Raw genomic sequence first — 13,957 nt, forward strand, 5'->3', positions numbered from 1 at the left:
AAAGCACTAAATGGTATTTTCTTTGCTTTCCTCAGGGGAAGGTGGAATGCTGGGACCCTAGAACAAGAAACAGAGTCGGGGTGCTGGATTGCGCTTTAAGCAGTGTGACAGCTGATAAGGAGTATGGAAAATATATTTATCTTGCCTCTTAAGTAAATTTTCTTAAGTAACATTTTTTTTTTTTTTTACATGCTGCAGCTTTTCAGAATTACGTACCATCCTTTGGTTGGTGCTGAGCCTTAAGAGTTAATGATTATGGCAGTTAACTAGAATGAGGTTTTTCTTAAATTCTTTCAGGATAGATGGTCTGCCATCTATTTCGGCCCTGAAGTTTGATGGAACATTGAATATGGCTGTTGGAACATCCACGGGGCAGGTAGCTATGCTTTCAGCTTAGTTGCTATGGGCTTTGTGCTATATTTCTGTGCTGAGCTAGGGCCACATTGTCAGATTCTTAAATGTCACATGTAAATAATAAATCATGGTTTACTTGGAACATGGTTGAGATCTTCTTTCTAGCAAGGGCCTTAGTGCTACATCCAAACAAATTTTGTGGTTTGTTTCACTCCAAACAAGCCACGAGGTTAAGCCAAAGTTTATCTGGGTGAAACAAACCACAAAATCTTGTTTGAGCATAATGCTAAGCCGGGTATTGTGGTTTGTTGCTGCTGCTGGCTAGAGGGTAAAAGTAAAGCGAGAGCAATTGAATGTGTTCATCGTAAACCATTAACTATGGTTTACCATTATGTGCAAACTGGGCTGGTGTGCAAGACTGTGTCCAGGTCTTCTATTGGCATATAAATTGTGGGCCGTACGTTCTGTGGAATGTGTCAAATCGATCTTGAGCTGCATGTGATCAAAGTAGGAGACACTGTGTGATGGGGGACCCTGTTGACGCTTTGCAGTTGAAATTGCCTTCTGCCTCAGCTTCCCAAGGAAGCTACAGTTCCAATGCAACTAGTGCTCATTTGTTTCATGCTGTGCTTTTCTTTAGGGCAGGTATAGGGAACCTGTGGCTCTCCATAGATTGCCAAACTACAACTTCCACTAGCTCTAGCAAGCATGGCCAATGAACAGGGATGATGGGACTTGTAGTTCAATAACATCTGGGGAGCAGTAGATTCCCCCACCATGGATTGCCCCAAAAAAGTTCAACAACTGGATTGCCAGTGTGGTGGTTAAGAGCGGTAGTCACGTAATCTGGGGAACCGAGTTCGTGTCTCCACTCCTCCACATGCAGCTGCTGGGTGACCTTGGGCCAGTCACACTTCTCTGAAGTCTCTCAGCCCCACTCACCTCACAGAGTGTTTGTTGTGGGGGAGGAAGGGAAAAGAAGATTGTTAGCCGCTTTGAGACTCCTGAAGGGGAGTGAAAGGCGGGATATCAAATCCAAACTCTTCTTCTTCTTCCAAACTTTTTTGGCAAATTCCCCAAAAAACTGAACAACTTTAAAATACTGTTTCCTTAATTTTGGGCTCCCAAAAGTAGGAGTCTTCTTATACATGGAAAACTACGGCAGTTTGTTGCACGCCCAGTTTGGTGATGGTTTGCTGTCTATGTGCTCGTGTTACAAAAGTTCCCCTTATGGGGAACTGATAGCAACATTGTCTTGATTTCTGTATTGCAAGTTGCTTTGAGGCGTTTTTGTGGAAATAATGGATCAGTGTTAATAATTGTAGTAGTAGTAATAATAATTAATAATAATAATAATAATAATTGCAGAGGAGGATGGATTTATTTCTTCAAATGTTTAAGAGTGAATGAAATATAAATGTTTTTTATATGGAGGCACATTAATGCAAGGCCAGACTCATAACTGGATGATTCTAAGATTAGCTTGTTACAACCTGACCAATTCCACACACACCTCTTCTTTTCAACCACGCGACATACAAATGGGGGATTTGTAAAGCATACAGTGGGATGAGAATTTGGCAGATCTGGGGGTTCAACAGCTTTTCTGCTGCCCTGCAGGCTGAAAAATGCGAGTTATGCTAAGTAAGTTCGAACATGAGTTATGCTTAAGAAAAGCTAAAAGTTGCGTTCTCACACAATCCAAACTATGGCTTAGTGTGAATGTACTGGCTCCTGAAGAGGAGATCACACCCATTTTGCTCTGTCTTACCATGATGTGCAAACCAGGACAAAGCTTAACACTGCTTCTCTGCTCTGTTCATCTATAGAGATCTTTTCTTTTTGTAGATATCAGTGTTTGAAGGCTCATGCTTAATTCTTACAGAATAAACCCATCTCATGATTCTATGACGCTGTTATTCGTTCCTCTTCAGAAATACTGTGGAAATCCTCTATTTATCTGATAATTATTCACCTATTGAAAACGTAACATAATTTTTAGACCTCTAATATCTTTTGAATGTTGAACATGTAATCCAGTGACCTTTACTTGTTTCCAGGTTCTTTTTTATGACCTCCGATCAAGCAGCCCATTAATAGTGAAGGATCACCAATATGGCCTGCCTATCAAATCAATCCAGTTCCACAATTCATTAGATTTAATTATTTCTGCTGATTCAAGAATCATAAAGCTATGGAACAAGGACACAGTAAGTCAAATTCCTTTTGTCTTTCTTTTGAGTTTGATTTCCCATTCCATTATATTTTTTTTCTAATATTTCCAGAGGTATCACTCCAAAAAAAACTTGTGTCTCCCCTGGGAGAAGCCTTTGTGGGGCTGGGAGAAGGGTAGTCACTTTCCGCCAACCCCCTTCCATGTGACTCTAATCTGGATCCAACCCATAGACTGCAGCCCAGTGCATGTTTGTGAGGATGTGTTTAATTCTGTATTGGAATGTGACCATCATGCAGTCCTAGGCAACAAGAATCAATATATTTTGTCTCTCCAAATTGCACCTGCAAGAGTTCAAAGTGGCTTGTGGAGTGCCAGATGAGATTTCTGGCTGCAAGGCAGATGCAGTTGTTCTTCCTTGGCAGGTGATGTGTTTCCACTGGCCTCTCGTCTGATGCTGGTTCCTTTAACTGTCTCTGGCTGGAAATCAGTGGCGAAAAGAGGAAGGGTGTGTGGCAGAGAGGACCTACAGAGACTTGCCTGCAGCGGGGGAGCATCCAGCTCTTTTGTTTTCCAAAAGCGCGGAGGTGGGGGAAGACCCTTCCTCCTGTTAATTACCAAGGCGGAAGGCAGCAGAAGTGGGTGGGGTGGCAAAATTAAACAGGGAGGGAAAGGAAGCACCCAGGAGGGAGGTGAAGCTGTCAACCACACAAGGGGAAAAAAGGGAGGAGTGCAAAAGGAAACAAACTGCTTTGTACCCTTTTATCTGCTTAATTAGCTGAATCATTGAAGATTCAGCATTGAACAGGTTTAGGCCAGATCTCTCTCTCTTTCCACTCCAAATCAATGGCCACTTTAAGTCTGCACTTCCTTGCCTCTACAGCCTAGCTGCTCTGCCCACCCCTGACTTTTTATTTTCTTCAAAAAGTTTTATTGCTTTTCACAAAATTAAAAAACACACTAACAAATAAACAGACAAACATAAATCATATCCTTATTAAAACTAATCTTCTTAACATTGTTAAGTGACTTCCTCGTATCCCCCTAGTTGAATTTCAGTGGATATCATTTTCACGGTTTTCCAAATCAAAGTTCTTAAAATCTTAACTTAATCACTTAACATCCGTCTTTCTTCCCAATTCAGCATTATACATAATAAATCCTCATATTACTTATTTATACCCTAAGCCAAGCTTTTTCCAATTATTCTAACTTGATGTATTTAACTAAGTAGTCATTAAATTTTGTGCATTCTTCCTGATACTCCTCCTCATCCTGATCAGGTCGGCTAGCTCCGAAAAGTCCATCATCTTCATCTGCCATCCTTCCACAGTTGGTAGTTCTTGCATTTTCCATTTCTTAGCTAGTAATATTCGAGCAGCAGTTGTGGCATACATAAATAATTTAACATTTTTCTTGGGCAATTCCAAACCTGTTATTCCAAGGAGAAAGGCCTCTGGTTTCTTTACAAATGTATATTTCAACATTTTTTTCAATTCATTATAAATCTTTCCCCAGAAGTCTTTCACCTTGGGGCAAGTCCACCACATGTGATAAAAGGTTCCTTCTTTTTCTTTACATTTCCAACATAGGTTATCACAGTTATGATAAATCTTTGCTAGTTTGACCCCTGGACTTTGGTGTGGTTTCCCCTCTGCTCTAACGAGGCTCAGCATCGGCCTGATGTCATGTCTGAGCCAGGGATACGGGCCTTCCTGCTGCTGTCCCAGCATGTGCCACTCACAGCAGGCAAGCAACAGCCATGATTCAGCTAAGGGATGGAGAACCTATGGTCCTCCAGGTGTTGCTGCACTCCAAAATCCCATCATCCCTGGCCGATGGGAGTTGGGAGAACAACAGGATCTCAAAGGCCACCAGTTCCCCAGCCCTGATTTAATAATAATAATAATAATAATAAAAAAAATTATTTATATCCCGCCCTCCCCAGCCGAATCTGGGCTCAGGGTGGCTAACAACAATCAAATAATCAAACAATCAAATAATCCAACATTCTAAAAACATTTCGTTATAAAAATTAATTAAAATCAAATTAATGGCAACCGTTAAGCAAAATTCTGTGCAGGTTGCCAGAGGAGGGAGTCAGGCTGGGCCCTGACCAAAGGCCTGGTGGAACAACTCTGTCTTGCAGGCCTTGTGGAAAGATGTCAGGTCCCGCAGGGCCCTAGTTTCTTGTGACAGAGCGTTCCACCAGATTGGAGCCGCAGCCGAGAAAGCCCTGGCTCTAGTTGAGGCCAGGGCATTCATTATTTTATTATTTACCAAGTATATTATTTACTCAAAGGAGTCTGTGGCAGCAAACAACAGGTGATAAAACAATAAAAAGGCCTTAAAAGGCAATGCCAGTGCGTTTTGCTGGTACATGGGAGATCATTGCTGCGGATGGTGGAAGCGAGGTAAGGAGGAAACAAGAAGCAGAAGCCGTAATGCCTAGAAGTGAATGACTGGGTCAGCCGACATGATGCTCGCTTCAAAGCAGCCGCTCTCCTTCCTCTCCTGCCCCCCTCCCCACTTGCGAATCAGGGCTGGTTGTGACCAAACTTCTTTTCCTTTCTACGTGAGTGATTTCCCCCGGGATACATATGTGGAAAATGTTATAGTGGAATGGGAAATCCACACACTTCCCATGGAAGGGGGGAAAATCCATTACTTGTCCTTTCCTTAGCGGTCCAGCAAGGCCGTGTCCACACACGGCACGAAAAGCATGAGGCCAATTCCTGTCGCAGCAGGCAGGAAGTTTGTCCCACCTCAGCAAAAGATTGCATGTTTGCGATGGGGAGTGGGGGGGCTCCTCACTGGCACCTGTTAGAAGGAGGAGGCCACTTTAGGAGCCTTGCAGTCATTTCTCTCACCATTACACACAAGTTTCTTAAATGTCCCAATTTGCAACTCCATTGCAAATCCAGCCACCATTTGGGCCTTGTTTCATTTCTCAATGAAGGAGCTGATTTCCATTCTTTCTTTCACATATGCAACAACATAATCAGCCGATTGCCTTCTTTTTAATATACAGGACCTGGCTGTCAGTGGAAGGCAATTTTATGCCAGTGGTGCAGTATGTATGGCTTGGATGTCTGTGCTTAAACACACACACACACAAAGCACATATCCTGGAATTTTAAGAACAGCTTCAGTAATTCAGTTCTTGAATTACTCGCAACTGGATCATATTTATTGCGCCTCTTAAAGTGCAGGTATACTGCAGGTCATAAGCATTTATAATGTCTCGCTTTATTTTTCATCAGTCGTCTTTTATATAACAAAGAGGCTTCATAGAACTCGGATGTTCAGCGTTTCTGCCCAAATGGCTACAGCGGGAAATTGCCTGAAGCGATTTGGGTGGCCTCGCCCAAGTTTATATAAAATAAAATGGAGCCTGTTGCAGACTGCTGCATCCTAACTGCAGAGCACTGGGCTAAAGAACTGCATGTCTTAACATTCATTTTTGCCTTCTGAACGGAAAAGACTGTAGCCCACATCTTGAAAGTGTTAGAGAGCAAATAAGGATGCTTAAGAGCATGAGAGGAACCGTGTTGGATCAGTCCAAAGCAGGCTTCCTCAAACTCTGCCCTCCAGATGTTTTTGGCCTACAACTCCCATGATCCCTAGTTAGCAGGACCAGTGATCAGGGATGATGGAAATTGTAGTCTCAAAACATTTGGAGGGCCGAGTTTGAGGAAGCCTGGTCCAAAGGCTCACAGTGACTCATTCACTGTGGGAGGCTGAAAAGCAGGAAGTGAGCACAACAGTTCTCTCAGTGTTCATGATCCTCAGCAACTAGCATTCAAAGGGATGCTACCTCTGAGCACAGATGGTAATATAACCATCATGGCTAGTAGCCATTGTTAGCCATACACTCCATGAAATTATTAATTGATTTATTTATTGTATTTTTATTGGCTGCCTGATAGTCTAGGTCTCCTAGCAGCTCAAAAAGATAAAATACAATATTAAAAATATCTCAAAACAGTTGCAGCATAGGAAAAAAAACTTGCAGCAGTAGAGCCAAATCGCCAATACATATACACACACACACACACACACACTCCGTGGGACTAGAAAATCGGATTTGTGAGATCAGGGTTTTTTGAAGTCTCGGAGAGTAAAACAATCTTCCATTTGCTGCTGAAAAGACCATAAAGAAGATGGTAGCAGGCATGAGAAGAGAAGACTCCCTGGGAAAGACCCTGATGTTGGGAAAGATGGAGGCCACAAGGAGAAGGGGACGACAGAGGATGAGATGGTTGGACAGTGTTCTCGAAGCTACCAGCATGAGTTTGACGAAACTGCGGGAGGCAGTGGAAGACAGGAGTGCCTGGTGTGCTCTGGTCCATGGGGTCACGAAGAGTCGGACACGACTAAACAGCAACAACAAGCCTTTCTGAAGAGGCTATTCTGTAGCTTGGGTGCTGCCACTGAAAAGGTCCTCTCTAAGATCCAGCCAAAGCTTAAGCACTCAAGTCCTGCTGCTTTCACTGGAAGAAGTTTGATACGCTTCACTCTCTCACTGAAATTGATGGGGCATAAGAGTGTTTTTTTTTAACATCATCTGCCCTGCAATGAAGGTTTATGCTTATGACTGTAGTACGCTTTTTGCATTACAGGAATTTGGGCTCTGGTCATATTGTGTTTTTATAATGGTGTTTAACATTCAGGTGACCTCTTAGTGAGAACATCATGAATGTACGAGTTGAATAATATCAGTGTTTCGTCTCCCATTTTGGAAGTGCAAGAAGGTGACTTATAATGAGCCAGATCTTTGGTGCATCTAGCTCAATCTGTCTTGTCTGCACTGATTAGCAGTGGCTCTCCAGGGTTTCAGGCAGGGAGGGAGTCTCTCTCATCCCTACCTAGAGATGCTGAAGATGGAACCTGGGACCCTCTGCATGCAGAGCAGATAAACTCTACCACTGAATTACTGTTCTTCCCCAAATTCTCTCAATTTCAGTGTAAAGCAATGCATGACGGCCATGTTATTCAGCAGGCAGCAAACTGCCACTAATGCAACTGGTGCAAAATGCAAGAAGGGCCTATCAAACCTGTTCTTTTCTGCTCCTTTCCTCCCCCAGAGCCTCCCAGCACCGACAGACGGACAGACACACACCTTCTCACCTTTCCTCTTTTGTCCTCGTCTTCCTTCCTGTTCTACTTTTCTTTTTCTGGGACCCACTGATGACACCTTATTTGCAAAAGTTATAACTGTCCAGAGCAGAGCTTTTCAAACTTTTAATGTGGTTGCACACTTTTTAGACATGCATCGTTTTGCGACATGGGAATTCAGTTTTACTAGCAAGCCAGAGGTTAAACTAACCTCTTTCCAGCCCCGGTGCAGGGAGCATTCGCATGATACACCTACACAGTGCAGCCAGCACACTAACGTGTCATGACACACAGTTTGGAAAGCTCTGCTCTGGAGAGTTCCTCTTCTGCAGTTCAGTCCTTACCATGCAGGAAATAAAACTTTCACGTGAGCTGACCACTTTCACAAACAGTGAATATTAGCAGATGAAAATTATGTAAGATTCCTTTGAGAATGTCTTCAGTAAAGGCAGGCTAAAGTGAGAGTGATTCAGACTGTTTATATTTGCTTGGTTGTTGAAGCCTTGTTTTTTAAAGGGGGTGGGTCCTAAGTATTTCTCAATTGGAGTAAGCTGCCTTCAGAATCTGTTTGGATAGGCGAGACATGAAATATGTTAGGTCTACCACTTCTGATGGATTAATCAGTCAGTTGATTAAAAACATTTTCTTCCAATTAATTAAGGTCACTCCAATTAATTGACATAGGAAAACTGCCCAGTATCGTCAACACTGATTAGTAGCACCTCTCCAGTGTTATAGGCAGGAGTCCTTTCCAGCCCAAATGAAGATGGCAGGAGTTGAACCTGGAGCTTTTTGCATGCAATGGAGAGGTTATTATATTGCCTAACTGGCTCTTTCAAAAGAGCTGGGTTAATCCTTTATGTTGCTTATTTTTCTGTTTCAGGGGAAGGTATTCACTTCCTTGGAGCCTGAACATGATATTAATGATGTCTGCATATATCCTAATTCAGGTATGTGGAAAATTCTTCACCATGCTGGTCCAAACATGATTGCATCTGGTAACTTTCCTACCTGGGTGTGGTTGATTTTGGTCCTCTGTTGGGTTGTAGATAATCAGAAGGGGGACCTGCAACATAGTATTGCAGTATGGAGGGCTTTTGTTCAGGATTCCTGAAATCACTCCGTTCCCCTTGTTTTCTGGCTCCCAGCCCCACCCCAAACAGTTTCTCCAGAGCCAGCACCAGACGTCATGTGCCAGTGATGGGCCCCTCATTCCAACAGCCAGGGCAAGGCTCTGTTGTTGCATAGTGTGCATGTCTGGCAGCACTGCCTCTCCACAGGCTGTGTCCCACCCTTACCAGTTAACATCGGCAAACCTTTCTCCAGGCCAGCTGACACTGCCCCATTGTGTTGGTTTGGCTACATAAGGACCAGCCCTCAAGAGAACTGAGAGTGCTATTAGTATGCATGGTTGCTCCTTGCAAGTTTTGAAATATGTCTAGGCCTGTTTGTGGAGTCCTATACGAGACTAGGGGCTAGATTCAACTGAGCCAGCATGCTAGTGGGAGTCAGTACAAGAGCTCTTGCTAGTGCAATGTGGCTTCACATCCCACACCCCCAAATTGACTGGCAGGTCTGGTGAACCCCCAGAACAGCATGTGGGGGGTGGAGAGGAGGGATCGTTCCATCTGGCAAGCAGAAATGCTTGTGATGGAACAAGCAGAATAGTGCCTGTCTAAAAAGCTTGTTCCTGTCGGAATAAATATCTATATCCAAGAAACAGCAAGCGGTCAGTTGTGTCTCCAATGTTTTATCTTGCACACGTCAGCTCATTCATACATTCCAAATCCTTCATTTCTCATAAAAATCATATCCTTGTCAAAACTGGATGTTTCATTCCTTCATCCTCTGGCTTCATCATGAAACACCTACAAGATCTCATTCCTCAGCATAATTTCAGGTGTCAGTATTTTAGTAATGAGGAGGTTATTCAAACATGTCTGAAATGCTTCTTCATGTAATCTGATTAGTCTGCTCTGTGGTTTAATAGGTGTGTCCCTCTTCCTGTAAACAGTGATCAGGATTAGCGTGTTTAAACAAAAGAGCTCTAGGAATCTCTTTAATTCAGATTTCTCCCTATCGTATATCTGCATCCAGCAACTGCCCCAAAGAGTGCACACCTTCAGTCTGTGGGAATATTGCTTCCATTAGGAAGTTGTTTTCCTTTTCTTGACAGAACTATTAGAAACTTTTGAAATAATTATTAAACTGAATCCTCCCTTTCACCTCCTCTTCACTGACTGCTGGGAAAAAATTATCATTTGTTCCTGTGAGTAGAAGATAAAAGAAAATGGCTTGATTTCAAAGGTGCTTTTCCACTCGTCGAAACCCTCTTCTCTTCACTCTTTTGACATAGCAGAAGGGTGAAAAAAGTGACTCCAACTGCAGAGTTTATTTGCTTACTATCACTTATTCAAACAACAGACCTCTAAATATGTTACAAAACACAATCTGAAGTGTTCATTAAAAATACCAATAAAAGCAAACATTAAAAACAAGTTACATTACGTTTAAAAAAAATATAAAACAAGTAGTTTTAAAACAATTATACTTACTAAAATCACATGCCTGGGTAGATTTCCTGAAACAATTCAGATGGGTACATATGGGTTCTTACATATGGTTGCCATATTTCAAAAAGTAATAACCAGGACACCCCAAAAGTTATAGAGGTTTTTTAAAGAAAATCTGGATGTATTTATTTATTTCATAAAATTTATATACCACTCGATTGTATCCGTTCTTGAACAAGAGCTTTTAAGAGCTGACTAGATTTCATATAAACCATCTGGAGCTACTAATAATTAACTCTGCAACAGAAAATTTGACCATTTTCATTCCTGCTCCCTTAAAATCCGTGGTCATTTTGCAACTGATTTCATGGGAGGGCTGCATCTGTTGTTGCTTTCAAGGGAGAACGAAAATTAACCCCCCATTTTTCAGATACTTGGGTGGCATTGAGGATTGGTCTGGAAAGGTGACTTTCTGAATAAAATAAAATGGCATTTGACTGGGTGAGGGTGTATGTGGTAAGAGAAGAAGAGGAAACAGGAACAGCTCTGGGCACTCAAAAGAGTGGAGCTTTTACTGAGCCAGAGCTGGTATGTCCATAGTGCTCTCCAGTTTCTTTTTAGTAATAGCTTTGGGATTCATGTTCTCACCAAGTGTGTTCAGTTCAAATTTCTGAAAGTTAAAAATGGGAGGGGATGTCCTGTCTTTTACAAGATTCTTTTATAATCTTTAGGAATGCTGTTCACGGCCAATGAAGCCCCCAAAATGAGCATCTACTACATACCAGTAAGTAAAGCAAAAAATTTCTCTGCTATTATGATCTCTGGACACCATGAAATAGCCCTGTGCTTTGTTTTCGATTGTAATACAGTTCTGTATTTGTACTGTACAGTACATTTTAACATGTATGTCTGAGTCTGTGGTGTAAACTTGCTACTGAAAAGTATATTCCAGAAATTTATCATGGATACATTTCACTCTCACCCTGTTGTAATAATGCAACTATACTGGTTTTTAAAAGAGTAGAATTGCTTTGAACTAACCTTGAAGCTTTTCTCTTACTCATTACAATTTAGTTTTGAATTAGCAGAACTGGAAAAAACTACTGAGAGAGAAAGTATCAGTTTTCTGTTAAAATGAAGCACATCTAAAACCTGCATAAATATTACTTCTGGGATCAAGCGAGTTACTTTTTAATCATCATTTATTGAAACACACAGCTCACAAATTAAAAACAAGAAAATGAAAATATCATTAAAACAATGATAATGCAACCAGCAGTATACAGAATTAAAAGAAAGAAGCTCATGAAAGAGTAATTAATTAATGAGCCTTACAATAAAGGTCAATTTATTAATGAGCCTTACAATAAAGACTTTCTTCAAAAGCTTCAAATATCTATGTTCAGATGACATGGTAAACCATGGATAACCCTTCTCTGGTGTGCCACAAGGCATTAAGGAGGTTAAATGTCCATATATAGTTGCAATTTGTTGCTTCCTCTGAAGCCATCAAACTCTGGTTTCTCTTAATTATGATTTGTTAGAAACCAGCCAGCTTCAAATGACTGATTACGAAACTGGATTGTTTCAACAAACCATAATCAAGATTATAACCACAGCTTAAGGTTTTAATATAAAACTAAGATGTATTTAATCAAAAACGGTCACAGAAGCTTCCATTCTCCTCACAACCATGCTTGAGAGTGGACAGCAGGTGAGCCCAAGCTTCGCTATGGCTAACTCCCATCAAGATAAAATGGGCATAGTATGGTGTTCAAATGCAGCCAGTGCGAGCAGCAAGCATGACAAAATGGCCGTTTTTGGAAGGGAGTTTCGGAACTTGAGCATCATAGTCAAAAAGGCCTGTCTCAGACCCCCCACCTGCTGCATTTCATATGGGATGCAGGAGGTGGTTCTTGAGAAACACTAATCCCAGAAGGCTTGAGGCAGCCTTCCCTCAACTTGGTGCCCTCCAGATGTTTTGAACTACAACTCCCATCATCCATTGCACTGGCCAGGCTGCAAGTTTTCCCATTCCACAATACAAACTGGTGTTGAAAGCCACCCTAGTTTCAAAAGTGGTTTGTGACGTGGCATAAATTGGGAGTCTTGTTTGACAAGCAGAAGGCCAGAGCGTGGTTGAGGGCATGCAATTGTGGCCAGGTAATATTTTAAAGCACAGGTTTTTTGCCGTAATGAAATATGCCAGAGGAGAGGAGGAAAAATAAAATAAAGACCACGTTCAGTTTTGGTTTCACAGAGTAAGTGCAAATTGGCATGTGCAGAAAGGGAAGAAGGTGCTGTTTTATTTCCAGTTCACATTAACGTAAATGGTTAATGACTTGGGTTGGGTTTTTTTTTTTACTTTGCTGAACTTCGATAGAACTTGAAAGCATATCATAGAATTTAGTGCAGCCAATCACAGCCTCCCTTTAGGATTATGAGGAAGAGGAGTGCTGTGAAATCCCCCAAATTCCACAATAAAGGTTTGCATTTATTTTGCCTGCAGCCGTACTTGCATTTCTTGGCTTTCCTAGGTTTGTAACTTAATCCAGTCTTCCACCTCCTACACCAGATACAAAAAAACCCCAAAACTTTGATTTATGCACCCCGGCTGGAAAGTGCAAAGGTATAAAGGTGCTTACTCGTGGATTCAAGTTGCAGAAAGCTCCACTTTAATTTGCATAGCTGAAAGGTTTTCCCTTTAATTGCAATTAAATTGCAACTTCTGGAAAGAATCTCTTGAGTATTGCAAGAGCACTGAACTGCCAAATGCCTTGAGTGAAGCTCATATTAAGGATGGGAAAAGGCTATGATAGGGCAGTGAAAGAGAATTGCAGGACATTACAATGGTACCTCGGGTTACATATGCTTCAGGTTACAGACTCTGCTAACCTAGAAATATTACCTCAGGTTAAGAACTTTGCTTCAGGATGAGAACAGAAATCGTGCTCCGACAGCAGCGGGAGGCCCCATTAGCTGAAGTGCTGCTTCAGGTTAAGAACAGTTTCAGGTTAAGTACGGACCACTGGAACGAATTAAATACTTAACCTGAGGTACCACTGTACCATTTTATTTTGTGCTTTTAAAAGATCTAAGCTGAGAAGGACCATGGTTGTTTTTAAAATAATTTGTTCAGGGGAAAAGTTGTATCAGCCACTGATGGCTTTGTTAATAACTCTTCCTTCTTTTCACTTGATGGAAAGCTTGATAACAGTTATTGTTTGGTTATACTTTTTCTATAGTGGTGAAGTACAAAACAGTCAATGTTTAAATTCTGTTTTCACAAGATGTCTCTCCCCCCCCCCCCCCCGGTTTAAAACTCTAGTCTTTCCACCCACAACTTAGATGAATTATTGCATAAACTATTAAAGGAGGTACAGATGTGGGATTTAATGGACGTGCCATTTAATGGGTGTATCCTAAGAGCATTTTCATACAGATTTTAAAATATCACGAACGTTGTAAATTACGCTCATACAATATTAGGTCTCTGTCTCTCTTCTGCATCTGTGTCTGCATAGAGTAATACTGTATGGATTTCAAGTGAAAGGCTGTGGTTTTTCTGCTAGTATTTTTAAGTGTAACCTGTTGGATGGTTGTTTTTCCTTCTCAAAACAGGAAGCATGGGTTTCCTATCTGTTTTCAGATAAATACTTTCAATCTCAAAAGTAGCACGTTGGGCTTATTCACAACAAAGGAAATCCTCCACTTCCCATCAAAACAGGTTGCCTCAAAGGAAATGCGCGCGTGTGGGCATAGGTGCGGAAACCATCCAATGTGTGACACTCGGGAAGTA

The 13,957-nt window shown here is 41.6% G+C and overlaps 1 protein-coding gene across 1 annotated transcript in view; it reads left to right on the plus strand.

The window, feature by feature from the left end:
* NOL10 (nucleolar protein 10) overlaps positions 1-13,957 on the plus strand; it is a 43,224-nt gene that overhangs the window by 12,368 nt on the left and 16,899 nt on the right. Inside the window, exons 9-13 of the mRNA XM_083431637.1 lie at positions 36-121; positions 298-376; positions 2,415-2,564; positions 8,529-8,595; positions 10,890-10,942. Of these exons, the coding sequence (XP_083287763.1) occupies positions 36-121; positions 298-376; positions 2,415-2,564; positions 8,529-8,595; positions 10,890-10,942 (435 nt within the window). The remainder of the gene's footprint in view (positions 1-35; positions 122-297; positions 377-2,414; positions 2,565-8,528; positions 8,596-10,889; positions 10,943-13,957) is intronic.

Source organism: Podarcis tiliguerta (assembly GCF_965153285.1).
Source record: "Podarcis tiliguerta genome assembly, chromosome: 3".
NCBI lineage: Eukaryota > Metazoa > Chordata > Lepidosauria > Squamata > Lacertidae > Podarcis > Podarcis tiliguerta.